This window comes from Bos mutus, chromosome 10 (assembly GCF_027580195.1).
Source record: "Bos mutus isolate GX-2022 chromosome 10, NWIPB_WYAK_1.1, whole genome shotgun sequence".
In the NCBI taxonomy this organism is placed as follows: domain Eukaryota; kingdom Metazoa; phylum Chordata; class Mammalia; order Artiodactyla; family Bovidae; genus Bos; species Bos mutus.
This window is the reverse complement of record NC_091626.1, coordinates 47,522,653-47,540,612: the sequence shown is the minus strand read 5'-3', so window position 1 is coordinate 47,540,612 and position 17,960 is coordinate 47,522,653. Positions and strand designations below refer to the sequence as shown.

At 35.9% G+C, this 17,960-nt stretch overlaps 1 protein-coding gene across 2 annotated transcripts in view; it reads left to right on the top strand.

Annotated features, from left to right (window-relative positions):
• Positions 1–17,960, top strand: part of SECISBP2L (SECIS binding protein 2 like) — a 60,136-nt gene that overhangs the window by 19,356 nt on the left and 22,820 nt on the right. Inside the window, exons 6-14 of one of the 2 annotated variants that reach the window (XM_005892160.3) lie at positions 173–197; positions 551–666; positions 8,568–8,702; positions 10,173–10,253; positions 10,782–10,949; positions 11,222–11,363; positions 14,551–14,720; positions 15,479–15,611; positions 17,207–17,369. In XM_005892160.3, coding sequence (XP_005892222.2) covers positions 173–197; positions 551–666; positions 8,568–8,702; positions 10,173–10,253; positions 10,782–10,949; positions 11,222–11,363; positions 14,551–14,720; positions 15,479–15,611; positions 17,207–17,369 — 1,133 coding nt within the window. The remainder of the gene's footprint in view (positions 1–172; positions 198–550; positions 667–8,567; positions 8,703–10,172; positions 10,254–10,781; positions 10,950–11,221; positions 11,364–14,550; positions 14,721–15,478; positions 15,612–17,206; positions 17,370–17,960) is intronic. The other variant, XM_070377872.1, reaches the window with a different exon arrangement.

Sequence of the window (17,960 nt, the reverse complement as noted above, 5' to 3'; positions counted from 1 at the left end):
GTTTTGTATGTGTTACTATTAATATAAAAATACTCACTATGGAGAAGTATTTTTCTAAGATTATAATAAGCGTGCTTCACAGCAGATGGAATTGTGAAATGTTTTACAAGGTATATGGTGTTTACTCTTAAGCAGAAAATAATTGTTTTTTTTTGTTTGTTTCTATTTTTAGCATGTGGACTCATCTATATGTGCAGGTACTTACTTTCTGCATAGTGTTTTTGCTCTATTTTCTTCTCCGTCCATGTCACAGTTTTGCTTTTAAGCATGAAGCTTGCTGATGCTGCAAAAAATAATTAGAAGTCTTCCAAAGAAATGCAAGTTAATTTGAAAGTATGGTTTTGTTGATGAAGTTGGGAAAATGTCAGCTGGAGGTATTCTGCAAGTTGACACTTAACATTACCAAGAACTGGAATGCCACTTAAAGTTTATGGAAATTTTCCAGTGTTACATTTAGAATGACCTGAGTTTCAACACATGATGTTAGGGGGCACTTTAGGTTTTGGTATCTTTATAATTAAATTATATTTTAAAATCTCATTTATTATAGGTGGTGTAAATTGGTCTAATGTAACTTGCCAGGCAACTCAGAAAAAACCTTGGATGGAAAAAAATCAGACATTTTCTAGAGGTGGAAGGCAGACTGAACAAAGAAATAATTCACAGGTAATTTGGATTAGGTTGGAGAAATAGGTGTGAGAAGAATTATTATAAATTGTGGCTTTGAAGAGCAGTGTCCTTAATTTTGGGCATGCATGTTGTGTTTAACATGGTAATCTGTAACTTTGAAGTGGTTTAGGGAATAAAACTATTATTTAAATAATGAAACAGAATAGTAACATGTTGAATAGATGGGATATATATTGTACCATTTTCTACTTTTCTCTATTTAAGAATGTATTTGGATATTTTATAACTTAAAAAAAGAATACAGTCCTGCTTCATCTTCTGTGACTTTTTCCTATCTATATAAAAAAACATAAAGCATATTAATGCCTTAAATATTGATTTTTTTTAGACCTTCAGGACTGCAGCCTTGTCCATGTCTTTACTTGACTGTAAACACCATAAACCATGCTTGGTGCTTGTTGTAGTACCACAGTGATGGCAACCTCGTGCTATAATGTGGCCAGACTGGGTAGCTTCCTGGGTTTGGGGAGCAAGATTTAGCTAAAGTACAGCAGAGCAAGTTATATACAGCCACAGGCTTCCAATAACTATCTTCCTGCATTGGTTGTCTCTGAAATCAGGGAGGCGTTGGTTGGTCAGTATTTTTCCTTTTTAAATTTTTAGATAGCATTCCTGGATTTCTTAAATCTTGTTAATGGGAATTAAAGTTACCATATGAGTAGATCTAGATGAACTGAAATAGAAGTAAGTTAATAATGGATCGAATAAACCAAATTCTTGCCTGTGCCTTTGCCTCCCTGAAATGAAGTTCCCTAGCATTAATTATGCTGTCAGGAAAACAAGGAGAATAGTGCCCTCTTCCCTACAGTTATTGCAGAAATGAGTCATTGTTGTTTGTGGCAGGCTTGTGAAGCAGTCTAGCTTTATTTGATCAAAAAGAGCTGAAACAAGAATTGTTTATATAGATTAGATAAACAGAATCTGTGGAATGTTTGGTCAAGTACTAAAATTTTATCTGGAAGTTGTAACTGCTAGACCTGCCAAGCTTGCGGTCTCTGCATTGATGCTTTTGGTATCAGTAGTCCACTAGAGAGTAAATGATACTGATACAGAAAAATATTTTACCTCTGCCTCTAAGCTAATGAGAAAACAAAACAGAAAATTATGGAACTGAGTAAACATTTGTTTATTTTGTATCTCTTCATTCCAAAAGAACTGGAGCCAGATGTTGAACAATGTGTTTTCTTTTCTACTTCTGAGGCTTTGTTGTACTTTTCTTAAGTGTGCAGTTGTTTGCTTTTTTGATAGGCAGAATCTTTTTTCTTTTAAGTCAAAATATTTTCCCTTTCCAATTTCTGATTGTTTTAAGGCTTAAAAAGCCTTTTAGAAATGTATGGACGTGAGTCTGAGTGAACTCCGGGAGTTGGTGATGGACAGGGAGGCCTGGCGTGCTGCGATTCATGGGGTCGCAAAGAGTCGGACACGACTGAGCGACTGAACTGAACTGAACTGAAATATTCATTTGTATTTTCTGCTACTTTTTTACAGTGTAATGTTTTCAAAACTTTTATCCAAGGTTTTCTTTTGAAGTGTGGTACAACCTAATGATGTCAGTTTTCACAGTAGTTAACCAGTTATCTTAATGTTGTAATATATTAATTTTTTTCTGATTTACTCTTTTAGTCACCTGCTAATCTCTTATGTTTTAGGTTCTGTTTTTGAGCTTTTTCCCCATTTATTATTAGATTTGTACACCTGTACCATGTGGTTTTAACTACTGAACAGTGAAATGATTTTTTACTACTTTTACCAGCATCTTTAACATTTGAAACAGCAGGTTTTTCCCTATACTCTGCTGTAGCCTTAATTGTAAATGATAGAGTCTAAAAATTTAAGTTTTATTTTTTGAATAAAATAAAAATGGTTTTATTTTATGAATAGGTTGAAAAAAATGTGTGAAAAAAGTTATACAACAGTCTCATTTGCATCCTGTCTCCACATGTTTTCTCCCCTTACCTGTACCTGTGTATTTGCCCAGAGTTTCTCCATGTCATTATAAGTAAAAATATAAGTATATGTCTCAAGTTTTATTCATTCTGTTCTGTGCTCTGTTCACATCTTTTAACAAAGTAGATAGATATTTTGTTAGAGATATTGCTGTATTATTTACTCAGAGGGTTTCTGCACTTTTTTTTTTTTTTAATGCAACTCCTAATGTTGTTGGGATTTCCTTTGTAGCTCAGTTGGGAAAGAATCTGCCTGCAATGCAGGAGACCTGGGTTCGATTCCTGGGTTGGGAAGATCCCCTGGAGAAGGAAATGGCAACCCACTCCAGTATTCTTGTCTGGAAAATCTCATGGACAGAGGAGCCTGGCTGGCTACAGTCCATGGGGTCACAGAGTCGGACACGACTTAGCGACTAAACCACCACCACCACCACATGTTGATGCATCCTTGTTATTTTCGGAGTCCTGTTGATGGACACTTTAATTGTTTATAAACTATTGCTGTTGTAGATATGCTACAGTGCTATTTTGAAATCTGTGTGTAGAGCAGTAGAATATATTCCTGGATAAGTATTGCTGAGTGAAAAGGTGAAATCACTTCTGTTATTTGGTAGATATCACCAGATTGTGCCAGTTTGCATTCTTAACAGTCATGTGGAGAGTGCTTATTTCCATAGAGCCTCAGAAACCATGTGTTTTCAAGATTTTGGATTTGTGCCAGTTAGGAGAAATAGTGTATTCATGTAGTTGAGCATCTTTCCATATGTTTAAGGACCATTTGTACTTTTCTGTGAACTTATGTTCTTTGCCCATTTATTGTGTTTTGATCTTTGTCTCTGTTTTTGTACATTTTTAAATCAGTTTGATCAGGCTGTTACCAAATTTAAAGAAATTTTAAGAGCCTTTAGTCTGTTATGAGTTGCAAATATTTTACTAGATTTTCATTTTTATTTTTGACTTTGCTTAATAATTGCCATGCACAAGTTTGTTTTAAATACTGTTAAGAAGTTGATTTTTTATAAAGAAATTTGTCTGATTTCTTCCAATGTGTTTATGCTCTTGTGTTTTTTACATTTAAATCTTTATTCCATTTAGAGTTTGTCTTAATGGATGTTGTGAAAAATGGGTCTTATTTTGTGTTTTTCGTGTGGCTACCCAAATCTCCCACCACTGTGAATTGACAAGTCCATTACTTCATCTATTTGAGATAGCCACCTTTATCACCTATTAAATTTCCATATATTTTGAAATCTTGTTTCTGGATTTTCTGTTTTGTTGTTTGGTTGTTAATCTATCAACTTAAGGAGAATGGACATCCTTTATGATGTGGCATCTTTCTAGAAAAAAAATACGTCATTCTCTTTTTGAGTCACCTTTTTGTGTTCTTTAGAAGTATTGTATAGTTTTCTGAAAACAAATTTGTACATATTCCTCATATATTAATTCTTAGTGTTTTTGTTATGTAAATGGAGCATGAAAACTTAAATCTTTATATATTAATTTTATGCTAGTCATTTAAGAATCTTAATATGTATTTGTTATTTCTGCTTTGTTCTGTTCTGTATGCCCAGTCTCTGTTAACAAAACTCTTTTAGAAGAACTTAAAAAAAACAAAGGTTCATTTCAGGAGGTAATTGAAATACTTGCATGTTTGATCCCCATGAACTTTGTTGGAACCATTAGTTGGGGATTTTAATTTAATCCTCAAACTTTGTCTCCAAGAATTAAGTTGCATTTATTTTTTAAAAGAATTGTTTTTGTGTTTGTAACGACATTATATATTAACTGCGGTTTACAAGAAGGCTAACATTTGAGGTAATGCTGTTTGGAAGGTAGATTTACATGTACTTTTTTGTGATAGTGACTGTACAAAGGAATGAAGATTTTCACTCAGGAATTATTCTCTTGCTTCCTATTCATCCCTGTGTTGGGGCTTGATTGTTAGTACTCATTTCAGTGTGAATAATTTATGTGAATTAAGTTGTTTCTTTGGTACCTGGACATTGTAAATTGTGTTTGTTTTGCCATCCTTGTGTGAGCTTCTTTTCATGAACTAATTAAAAAAAAACTGTATTATGAAAATTTTTAAACAGACATTAAAGTTGAAATAATTTTATAGAGAACATTCATTGCTAGATACTACCAAAGATTTTTCTAAAATTGGCTTCATCACATGGTGTATTTTTCTGTCTCTCTATCCATGTTCATGAGGCTGTTTTAAGATGAAGTAAATATTTAAAACCAAGAATCTGTTGGGTCCTTGGAAAATTATCTAGTTTCTTAACAGGTGCTTATAGGTTATAGGAAGTAGCCCAGTTTTCACAATACATCCTCTAAGGAAGAATTACATTTACTGTATGACTGTGCTCTAGCTTATAGTTCTGCCATACAACCTACTTCCCAAGAGAGTATAAAAATTCTGTTTCTTATTGGCAAGTCTTTTTAGACCAGTTGATTAGCATGAGAATTGCCAGGTGCTTCCAGGGCTTTTTGTGCATATTTTTTATTTCATATCCAAAGCCTGTATACCAGCACCTGCAGTCCAGGTACACTTCAAGTTCTGTTTATTATTAGGATTCTTGAGTAACTGGTAAAGAACACTGTACTTTTCTCATCTTCTCTAAAGTGTCCTGGTTAAGAAGGGCATTTCATATAAGTTGCATTGGGTACTTAAGAGAGGGAACTTAATTGTCTTAAGATAATGCTTTTTCTTACTCTTAGTTCTTTGTATGACAGTTGAACAGTTTGCAGATGTATTAATAGGATAATAATTTATGTGACTAAAATTTTTATTCTCTTAAATCTGTTTTCTTATAAACAACATTTAAAATTTTTAATATTTCTTAGGATTAAAAAATATGAAAGCTGCAGATATTAAAAGATCTAAAATAAAATAGTTTTTTGTTAAAAGGTAATGCATAGTTTCTCTCAATGGTAACATCATTCAAAACTAGTGCAATGTCACAACCCCGATATTGACATCAATGTAGTCAGGATTCAAAACAGATCCATTACTACTGGGATCCCTTATGTCACTCTTTTATAGCCAGACTCCCTTCCTTTCCTCACCAGCTTCTCCTTAAACTCTAGAATCCACTAATGTGAATCTACTAATCTGTTTCCTCATTTTATGATTGTGTCATTTCAAGAATGCTGTATACATAAACTGATACAGTCTTTTTAGGATTGACTTTTTTCACTAGTGTGGTTTTCTGGAGATTCCTACAGATTGCTAGTTATATCAGTAGTTTGTTTTTATGATCGCCTACTGTTTTATAGGGTGAATATACCACATGAGTTTATACTCTTAATGAAGGACATCTGGGATGTTTCTTGTTTTTGGTATTACAAATAAAGCCAATATAAGTGTTCATGCATGGGGGGGAGTTCAATTCAGTTCAGTTCAGTCGCTCAGTCGTGTCCGACTCTCGCGACCCCATGAATCGCAGCACGCCAGGCCTCCCTGTCCATCACCAACTCCCGGAGGTCACTCAGACTCAACATCCATCGAGTCAGTGATGCCATCCAGCCATCTCATCCTCTGTCGTCCCCTTCTCCTCCTGCCCCCAATCCCTCCCAGCATCAGAGTCTTTTCCAATGAGTCAACTCTTTGCATGAGGTGGCCAAAGTACTGGAGTTTCAGCTTCAGCATCATTCCTTCCAAAGAAATCCCAGGGCTGAGCTCCTTCAGAATGGACTGGTTGGATCTCCTTGTAGTCCAAGGGACTCTCAAGAGTCTTCTCCAATACTATGGTTGAAAAGCATCAATTCTTTGGCGCTCAGCCTTCTTCACAGTCCAACTCTCACATCCATACATGACCACAGGAAAAACCATAGCCTTGACTAGACAAACCTTTGTTGGCAAAGTAATGTCTCTGCTTTTGAATATACTATCTAGGTTGGTCATAACTTTCCTTCCAAGGAGTAAGCGTCTTTTAATTTCATGGCTGCAGTCACCATCTGCAGTGATTTTGGAGCCCCAAAAAAGTAAAGTCTGACACTGTTTCCACTGTTTCCCCATCTATTTCCCATGAAGTGATGGGACCAGATGCCATGATCTTTGATTTCTGAATGTTGAGCTTTAAGCCAACTTTTTCACTCTCCCCTTTCAGTTTCATCAAGAGGCTTTTGAGTTCCTCTTCACTTTCTGCCATAAGGGTGGTGTCATCTGCATATCTGATGTTATTAATACTTCTCCCGGCAATCTTGATTCCAGCTTGTGTTTCTTCCAATCCAGCGTTTCTTATGATGTACTCTGCATATAAGTTAAATAAGCAGGGTGACAATATACAGCCTTGACGTACTCCTTTTCCTATTTGGAAGCAGTCTGTTGTTCCATGTCCAGTTCTAACTGTTGCTTCCTGACCTGCATGCAGGTTTCTCAAGAGGCAGATCAGGTGGTCTGGTATTCCCATCTCTTTCAGAATTTTCCACAGTTTATTGTGATCCACACAGTCAAAGGCTTTGGTATAGTTAAGAAAGCAGAAATAGAATTTTTTCTGGAACTCTCTTGCTTTTTCCATGATCCAGCGGATGTTGGAAATTTGATCTCTGGTTCCTCTGCCTTTTCTAAAACCAGCTTGAACATCAGGAAGTTCACAGTTCACATATTGCTGAAGCCTGGCTTGGAGAATTTTGAGCATTACTTTACTAGCGTGTGAGATGAGTGCAGTTGTGCGGTAGTTGGAGCATTCTTTGGCATTGCCTTTCTTTGGGATTGGAATGAAAACTGACCTTTTCCAGTTTTGTGGTCACTGCTGAGTTTTCCAAATTTGCTGGCATATTGAGTGCAGCACTTTCACAGCGTCATCTTTCAGGATTTGAAATAGCTCCACTGGAATTCCATCACCTCCACTAGCTTTGTTCGTAGTGATGCTTTCTAAGGCCCACTTGACTTCACATTCCAGGATGTCTGGCTCTAGGTCAGTGATAACACCATCGTGATTATCTGGGTCGTGAAGATCTTTTTTGTACAGTTCCTCTGTGTATTCTTGCCACCTCTTCTTAATATCTTCTGCTTCTGTTAGGTCCATACCATTTCTGTCCTTTATCGAGCCCATCTTTGCATGAAATGTTCCCTTGGTATCTCTAATTTTCTTGAAGAAATCTCTATGGAAGAGATCTCCCATTCTGTTGTTTTCCTCTATTTCTTTGCATTGATCGCTGAGGGAGGCTTTCTTATCTCTTCTTGCTATTCTTTGGAACTCTGCATTCAAATGCTTAGATCCTTCCTTTTCTCCTTTGCTTTTAGCTTCTCTTCTCTTCACAGCTATTTTTAAGGCCTCCTCAGACAGCCATTTTGCTTTTTTGCATTTCTCTTCCATGGGGATGGTCTTGATCCCTGTCTCCTGTATGGTGTCACGAACCTCATTCCATAGTTCATCAGGCACTCTATCTATCAGGTATAGGCCCTTAAATCTATTTCTCACTTCCACTGTATAATCATAAGGGATTTGATTTAGGTCATACCTGAATAGTCTAGTGGTTTTCCCTACTTTCTTCAATTTCAGTCTGAATTTGGTAATAAGGCGTTCATGATCTGAGCCACAGTCAGCTCCTGGTCTTGTTTTTGTTGGCTGTATAGAGCTTCTCCATCTTTGGCTGCAAAGAATATAATCAGTCTGATTTCGGTGTTGACCATCTGGTGATGTCCATGTGTAGAGTCTTCTCTTGTGTTGTTGGAAGAGGGTGTTTGCTATGACCAGTGCATTTTCTTGGCAAAACTCTATGGGGGGAGTAATATGCACTAATTATTACATTTTTGTGTTTTCATTATATTTACCTCATTTATCAAAGTTTTGGCCTTTTATAATAAATTATGCACTTTATGAAAATTCATTGAGTTGTATACTTTTGGGTACATTCTGTATGTTATACTTCAGTAAAACATTTTACTTAATACATTTTCCCCCTTCTTTGGGGTTTATTTAGGTTGGATTCAGATGCCGAGGACATAGTACTTCCTCAGAAAGAAGACAAAATTTGCAAAAGAGACAAGATAATAAGCAGTTAAATCCCAGCCAGTCTCACAGAGGCGACCCAAATTCTGAGTCTCTATATTTTGAGGTACTTATTTCAAACTGTAAATTATTACAGTAAATGTTCCCATTCAGAAATTAATTTTTATTACATTATGATAAGTACCTTTTTATGTCTTAACCCATCACTGCTGTTAGATTGTAAGTTACTTAGAAGTATTGACTCACGTTTTTTCTTGGTTATATATAGTTAGTCTAAACATTAGCTTTATTAATGTTTATTTTTAAATTTTTGTCATGAATAGTCATCATTTTGAAATAACATGCAGAGATAGAACTTAATTTTATATAAATTTCACCTAATATGAATCTTCTCCCCATCTTTAATTATCAGTGTTGAGTCTCTTTTGTTAAGGCTTTCAAATTTGAAAATAGTTAAATCTGGTTAATTTGTACTGCTAGTCAAGGGAGTCTTGAGAAGGAAGATAAAAGGCTATTTTACTTTCTCTAATAGGCAGACGCTTTATATTCTAATGGCAGTGTTTTTATTACTTATTCATCTAACTGGCACTCATTGGAGGCCTGTTATGTATTTAGGAAGGTGCTCTGCATGATGCATTAACATGAAGAAACACACTACCCTTAGGGAGATTGCTGTGTGAAGAGCAATGTAGGCATGCACACACCTGGTGATTCTTAGGTGTGGTTAGAGTTGAGAGGAGTAGTAAGTTTTGGGTTTGAGGCAGGATAGGGTTAGCGTTTGGAATAGGTTTTAAAGAATGAGTAGAGTTTGTGTCAAGATGGTAAACAACATCCCAGGTAACTCATTTGAATAACTCATTTTTGTTAACATAGTTTCTATAAAATGGCTTAATAGTTGCATTTTAAATATACGGAAGCCAGAGGCTAGAGATGAGTAATATGTTCCATAAACTTGATAATTGCCCTAAAGGACTTGAGAGTGCATCTGAAGTATTATATCAAGAACGGTACCTGTGGCAGATTTTTTATTTACACTTAATCATGATTCATTCCATAGTTATATTTGAAGATATTAGATAATTTTCAGTGTAAAGGTGGATATTGGTTAAGAAATTACTCTGAATAGGAAATTTATTTTTATTTTTTAACTTTTAATCTTATTTCTAGGTATATGTAGCAGTGGGACAGGGAATGTATTAATGAAATTCATATTAAGCCATTTCTTTAAAATCCAAATTATGTGAAATGTGATAAAAATCCTTTTTGAATTTCTTTTTATTTACTTTGGGTAATACCTTGGGTAGAATTATTAATAAAAATGGAGTTATAGATACAGAAATCCAAAGGATGGATGTGTGGATATGTCCTCATCCTTGAATAATTAAATTAGCTTTGTGTTAGCCTATGAGAAATGAGACTTCCTTTTTAAGACTCACTTAAAATAGTTCAATACTGAGTTAATTACTTGAGTTGATTACTTCCCCATTTCTCATTACTCTCAAGCATTATAAAAGGTTGTTCTTAAGAATTTATTGCTTTGGACTGTGTTTTTACTTAAAATGTGGAACTGTTTCAGGATCAAGATGGATTTCGAGAACTAAGTGAGAATGGAAATGCTAAAGATGAGAATATGCAACAGAAACTTTCTTCAAAAGTAGTAAGTGACTTTTAAAAATGATAAGTAAAATGTATGAATGTCTTTTGAGCCATGATTGTGTTGGAAAGAAATACTACAGGGAAGTATAAAGACTTGGGCAGATGGTATTGAAGAAACACTGTATTTAGTACTGATTTAGTATTTTCAATGTAGCCAGAACAGACACTGTCCTTTGAAATCTGTAGTTCCATTTCAGAGAAGTAAATACCATTTATTAAATGACATCATGCGACATACAGTCCCTGCTAAAATTTCCCCAGTTGTAAAACTTTACTTTGGAGTGCTTTTGTTTTTAGTACAGAATCCAGACGCTTATATCACCTACTGCAGTATGCTGTTATGTCGCTATCATTTTCCAGTCTGCTAGTCTAGAATGGTCCTACCACCTCACTCTGTTCTTTATGACATTGAATCTTTTGAACAGTCTAGCCCAGTTATACTGTAGAACTTCTCACATTCTAGATTGTCTTTCCTTATGATTAGATTTTTATGGAATCACTAAAAAATGGTTTTCTCTGGTTATCATAGTTGGATGATTTACCAGAAAACTCACCAATCAATATAGTTCAGACTCCAATTCCCATTACAACCTCAGTTCCTAAACGTGCAAAAAGTCAAAAGAAGAAAGCTTTAGCAGCAGCCCTTGCCACCGCTCAAGAATATTCAGAAATAAGTATGGAGCAAAAAAAACTACAGGTATGTATTCATTTTTATGAATAAATATGGTAGTTTATTTGGTAAGTTTGAGGGAGAGGGTGGATGGAAGAGTGACAAATACAATTATCTTAAATTGCCACTTTTTTTTACCTTATCGCATGGCTTGCAGGATCTTAGTTCCCCGGCCAGGAATTGAACCCGCACCCTCCACAGTGAAAGCGTGGAGTCCAGACCACTGGACTGCCAGGGAATTCCCTTAAATTGTCACATTTTCATACTATAACAAAAATGTTTTCATATTTATCTTGCAGGAAGCTTTATCAAAGGCAGCTGGAAAAAAGAATAAAACACCTGTGCAGCTAGATTTGGGGGATATGTTAGCAGCTCTGGAAAAGCAACAGCAAGCCATGAAAGCACGGCAAATTACTAATACCAGACCTCTGTCATATACAGGTAATATTCATCTGAGCAATATGTTATTTCACTTTGGTAATATATTTTGGATATTGTTAATCTAAATTATATATACCTAAAAAAAAAAAAAATCCAGAGTCTAATTACTCAGCAGCTCCTCTCCTGCCACACTGTTACCTCCCTTTCATTCACCCTAACCCCCAGTCTATCTTTAAAGGAGCGATCTTCTTCAAATATAAGTTCAAAACTCTCCAGCAACTCCTCATCTCACTTGGAGTGAATCCGGAGTTCTAAGTCATATCTCAGCTGACCCTGTCACCTTTTGGCCCTCCCCACCATTCTCACTTGGCACAAACTGCTTTAGCCACTTAGCCCCTTGCTGTTCCACAGACAGTTCTAATGTGCTTCTAGCGCAGTTCTTGAGGCTTGCTCTTTCCTTTACCTGGAACTCTCTTCCCTCAGACATCAGTATAGTGTGTTCCCTCAGGCCCTCTGGATTTCTGTTCAGATTTGTCAGTTGGTACATATCATTGACCAGCTTTGAAGGTAGCAGTAAGGACCACAAGTAATTTGGCTCTATAACTGTTAAATTATCCAATTTAAAACCAAATGGGAAACCTAGGAGTTCTGATCAAATTTTGTGTGTATGTGAGAGAAAGAGAGTGAGTGGGAAGGAGGGAGAAAATGATCTTGCTTTCTCCTGAAACAGTTCTTTTTAACAAACCTCATCAGAGTTAGGCTCAGCAGCTTTGAAGTGCTCCCTCATTTGTTTTCATAGTCTTTGTTTTAGGAGGATGAGGAATAAGATAAAGGAAAGAGAAAGGCACCAATAAAAAACACTGATGTTGAGAGGCAGAATTGAATTTTCTGTTTCTTTTGTTCCTATATAAAGGATCTACTGTTTTTAAACAAAAAGATAAGTAACAGTTTATAACTTTAATTGTGTATGCAAAAGGTTTAAACCTATAGTTAATTACCCATCCAGTATGAACCTTAGCTTAGAGTAACTGTTAGTAAAAATAACATTGAATACATTCTAGGCTTTAGAGTTACATGCTGTTGAGATGAGGAGAGTGGTAGTAACATCTTACTAAGAGTAAAGGAGCCTAGGAAATGGAACTGAGAGTTAGCAGTGTTCGGGGTCAGTGTGGTCTAGGGGCTGCATGCGGGGGCTTTGGATTTGAACTATCTCCTGGATCCTGTTCTTCCATGTATTTCCTTGGCGAGTTATTTAATCTTCCTGTGCTTCAATTTCCTCATATTAAAATAGAGATAATACAGTACCTGCTTCAGGATTGTTTTGAGGGAATAAATGGGATGATACATGTAAAGTGCTCAGTAACGTGTAACTAATTATTTAGGGGAAAAGACTATTAGTCTGTGATATTTCAAGTGGCTTATTATATTACAACTTTGATTCATTTAACACATGTTACTATATACAAATGTAATTATCTACAAGCAAAGCATGGTGTCAGGAACTGTGGAATTACAGATATGATTATGATATGTCTGTGGTTAAGATTTATAGTGTAGTCAGAAAGATATAAACACATAGCTCATAAAAAGCAGTGCTTCAGGAAAGGTGCTAGCAAAGTTTAATGAACTTATAGAAGAAAGAGTGATTTATGTCAACAGGGCCATATGGGGAAGATGTTATAAATGACTTCATATGTGATTTGAACTGGACTTTGAAGGGAGAGTAAAGTTCTTGAAAGATAGAAATGAGGTTAACCTCTAACCTGTCACCATGTTTAAATTTGTAAGGGTTGATTACAAAGAAATCAGCTTTCTTTGGAAGTCCAAAAGAAGGATAGGACTATGGCAGAGATGTAAAGGATTTTAAGAAAGTTAATAGGATTTTTTAATTGATGGAATGTGGCAACAAGTCAAAGATGACTCCAGACTCTCTGACTTAGAGCATTGTGTTGGTGGTATGGGATGGTTCCAAATAGACTAAGGATCATGGAATAAGAATTTTCTTGGGAAGAACAGACTCTGGTCCTGTTGTATTTGAAATGTTAGTTAGGGACATCTTGGTGGTTCCTATTTAACATAGTTAGGTATATGCAGTTCAGGTTAGAAGTCAATAAATTTCAAATAGGGATGATTGTTGTAATTGGAAATATATAAGATTGTTAGGGGAGAGAAAAATTAGGATAAAAGATGTAGAACACTCAGACTTAAAACACAGAAGGAAGAAGAACCAGAAAAACAGGTTTGAGAAAAGGTAAGAAAAATAGAATGGAATGTAACAGAAGATGAGGATAGAATTTTCAGAAAGAGGAAGGATATGGTCTTTGGTAACACATGCTAAAAAGAAAAAAACGAGTAGAGCAAAGACTCAGAATTAGATTTGGCGATTGTAAAATTATATGTGATCTAGGCAATAGCAGTTTCAAGAAAGTGGGTAAGGCAGGGGCCAGATTATAATGATTTGAAAAGTAATGGGAAAGCCGACTATTTGGAAGTTACAGAAAGAGAGAGGGAGTTGGTGGTGCCTTAGAAGCCATTCAGGGGAGAGGTTTTGTTGGTTTGCCTGCCTTTTTTCATCCTTTCATGTAGAGGAGATTTTACCTTCTTCTGGGGAGTTAGGGAAGAACTTGAAAGATTAAAGGGGAAAGGGATAGAGCAAAATCTTTGAGGAATTAATCCTGAGATGGGATTACTAGCAGAAGTGGTTGGTGAGCCTTGAGTGGGAGTAAGGATGCCTGCCACCTCCTCTCAGGTGGCTTAAAAGCTTATATTGGAAAGCATCTGCTCAGGGAAGTAACAGGAAAGCTTTTCTGCTAGAGTGAGGGGATTGAGATGATTAATAGAGGCAAGGTTTACTGAAGGATGGGCGGTATGCACTGGAGAATGAGGGTATCAATCAGGCATAAACGAATTGCTTGACTAGTACTGAAGAATACAGCTGAGAGGGAAAAGCATCATTTTTTACCGACAGGCTGAAATGAGGAGTGACAGTACTTACCTTATATAAGGGTCATTCTTAGATTCATTAGCAATAAGAAGAGGTACAGAGTTTTGAAATTTCAGAGGTAGAATGGTTCTTTGGAGCTGTATCTGAGGGACATTGCACGGCCAAATACTGCTTCTGCTATTATGATGTCAGTTTTCCACAAGAAGAGGATGTTCTTGTTCTTAGACGTTTATCATTAGAAATTTTGAAACTGTGTGTGGAGTTGGCCATAAGAGTAAAATTAATGTTCTTGTTTGGTTTTAGTGGTCACTGCAGCTTCTTTCCACACTAAAGACTCTACTAACAGAAAACCTTTAACCAAAAGTCAGCCCTGTTTGACATCCTTTAATTCTTTGGACATTACTTCCTCTAAAGCAAAAAAAGGAAAAGAAAAGGAAATTGCAAAACTAAAACGGCCCACAGCACTTAAAAAGGTAAATCAAAACCTGGGGATGATTATTTTACAGGATAAATAAGGGTTTAAATCTGTTTTGCAAATGTAGTTGTGGCATTTTAGCCAACAAATTACTGTGGAAAGTTTGTTAAGCATGTATCTTCATGATGACTAGTTAGTTAATTTGAGGTTAGGGTCTCAGCATCATGACTATTTTTCTGTGTTGACCAAGGCTCTGGAGAATAAGTTCTGTCTGTAAGGTTAAAACAGAAAAAATTAAACATTTAGGTATCCAAAAACTTTGGACCCTAGAAATCAGAAGCCTGAGATTCTGGTACCAACTTAGTACTTAGTACTTAGTGTTTTGTTTTATCAAGCCTTTCTTATCTTTATCTTCTTCATCTTTAAGTTGGGGATAATATCTGCTCTCTTTAATTCAGTTTTGTTATTAGGAGGAGCAGGATGAGATAATATATAACCAAATAAATCTAATGTAACTCTGTGGTCTGGTTTCCACACTTTTAATTTTACCCATTTTGAGGAAAGCCCTAGTTTGTCAACTCGGATTTAAAGAATGAAGCAGATCTGGTTTAATAGCTTGTAGCATTATATTGCCTCCCTTTATTTTGGATATAGTACTTCCTTCAGCTTCACTGCCTAAAATTACATTTACATTTTTGCCAGTTTCCACGTAGCCAGACAAAATCCTCATGTCCTTTTTTTAAGTGTATAATAGTGAACATTTTAATCATTCAGTACATACTTAAAGAGTAATTTAAGACTGGTAATGACTTTTAGGTTATTTTGAAAGAAAGAGAGGAAAAGAAGGGCCGTTTAACTGTGGACCACAATCTTTTGGGATCTGAGGAACCAGTAGAAATGCACTTAGATTTTATTGATGATTTGCCGCAAGAGATTGTTTCCCAGGAAGGTAAGATCACTCCTTTTCCCTTTCTTCTCGTAAAATGGTCCAGAGTTTTTTAATTGGTAGGTAACAGCACATCACTAGTTATTCTCCTAAATGTGCTCCATGTTTTATCTAAGTTTTTTTTTATGTTTGAGAGTTTATTTGGAAGATGCTTCTGTAAGGAGATATTTAAAGGAGGGGCAGGTGTTAATAGTAGGTCTGTGGCAGTTTTGAAGCTTAAATCCTGAATTTATTGTGTACTCTCATAATTATGATCTCACTAATGTCTCCTCTGTAACTGTCACAGCTCCTTTTGTCTTCTTTTATATCCAGAACACAGTTGGCTGTCTTTTCTTTGCAGGACTGCAGTTGACCCTTGAACAATGCAGGTTTGAACTGCACAGGTCCACTTGTACACAGATATTTTTCAGTTAATTTTGTGGAATTAACACATATGCTACAAAGAATTGTAAAGCTTGTTGCGGTGCAGAGTCCAGTTGGTTGATAGGATTCAGTCCCATACAGTGGGTAACCAGAACATGATTCCAAATGGGACCTCAGGAAAACTGCAAATGCCTTCAAAAATTTATACTACTGTGAAAGAAAGATTTTGAGAGAGGACTGACTAGGTCCCTTTTTCTACTGCTATTCTTCAAATTTCAGCAAAATATTTAAATCTGGTTTACACGTAGATGTAGTACCAATGTTCCATTGGGTTTAGAAAAATAAATTTACTTCTAAGAATTATTCCAATATAGTTGGTTAGAATTCTTCTTTACTCTCAATTAAACATCTTTCCCTTTGTATTTAGGTGTTATCTAATTATCCATTCATTCAACAAGTGTTTTTGAATACTTAACTGTGTGTACTTTAATAACTGGAGTGGGGGTGGGAAGCTCAGGAAATGTAATAAAGCTGTGTAGTGGGCCTTCCCTGTTACAATAAATTTACAGTCTAGCAGAGACATAAGGTGTATATATAATTTTGCAAATTAATGGACTGGACAAATACTAACTCATTTCCTGAGTTCATTTGTTTGAGAAGGAAGCAGTAACTAAAGGAAGCAATTGAGTCAAAAGATGACAAACGTGGCTACCTGAGCACAGGAGCAAAGACCAGATGAAAGAGAAACTTGGGTGGTGCTTGGAGGGTCAGGAGTGGTGTGGAGGGAATGGGAGAGGTAGAATCATCATTGCTAGCAGCAATGGGAATTTTAAGGCTGTTTAAAAAATTATTTCTAAGAAAGAGGTGGAAAAATATTAGGAGGCAGGTAATATGATCCGGAAAGAGGTGCAGAAGCAAATACGTCATTTTGTTCTTCAATTTAGATCCTCTAAGGGTACGTGTTTAGGTTACTTTGCCTTCTCTCATCTTTTCTGTGAAGACTTATAGGCTGTGCTTGATTTTTTTTCAGAGTATATTTTAAGACCTAATAGGAAGATTTGATATTTGTAGTATATGAGAAATGTTTGTGACAGGAGCAATGCCCAACTTGGTAGCTTCTGGAGAATTTGAAAGTGACACAAAAGATACTGCCATTCTAAGTTGTTTTGATTGGTGTAGGGCTTTTCAGCATTTGAAATTCCTAAATTCTTTCTCCTCACCCCACTTCTCCACAGATACTGGACTGAGCATGCCCAGTGATACATCCCTGTCTCCAGCAAGTCAGAACTCTCCATACTGTATGACACCTGTGTCCCAAGGCTCTCCAGCTAGTTCTGGGATAGGCAGTCCAATGGCATCTTCAACAATAACCAAAATCCACAGCAAAAGATTTAGAGAGTAAGTTTTAGTCTCTATTGAGGTTGAATAGTTTAAATATCTTGATTGTAGTCCTGAATTTAATATTGTTATTATTTCTTGGTGGGTTGAGCCAACAATACCAGAGATCTTTCAGATTTAGTTTAACAGCTGGTTTTATTATATGGAAAACATTTTATCTGTGTTCATGTGAAAGCAATTTGACAATAAATATTCTTTTTATAGCAACTAGTGTTCATCCCTAGGAAATTTGGCCTCTTAGAGCTTATCTATAAAATGCCATACTATGACATTTTCCCTCTCCAGTGCTTTTGCTTTTCGGTTTATATTGTCCTTCAAAAAAACTCTCTAACCAATGACAATTCTAAGACCCTACTATATGAAGTCAACCTATTACCTAAAGCTATTAGTTTTTAAGTGTATATTTCTAAGTTTTAAAATGCCATCTGTGAATAATCTTGAACTGACAGTCATTGCTCTGAAGGATTTGGGAATATGAACATTTGTGTGGATGAATTAATTTTACCTTTATTCTTTCTTGCTTATGAAAGAATCCCAGCGTAAGAGTAATGTGAATTCAAACCACAATGATTTGTTCTGTTCCTTTTTTTT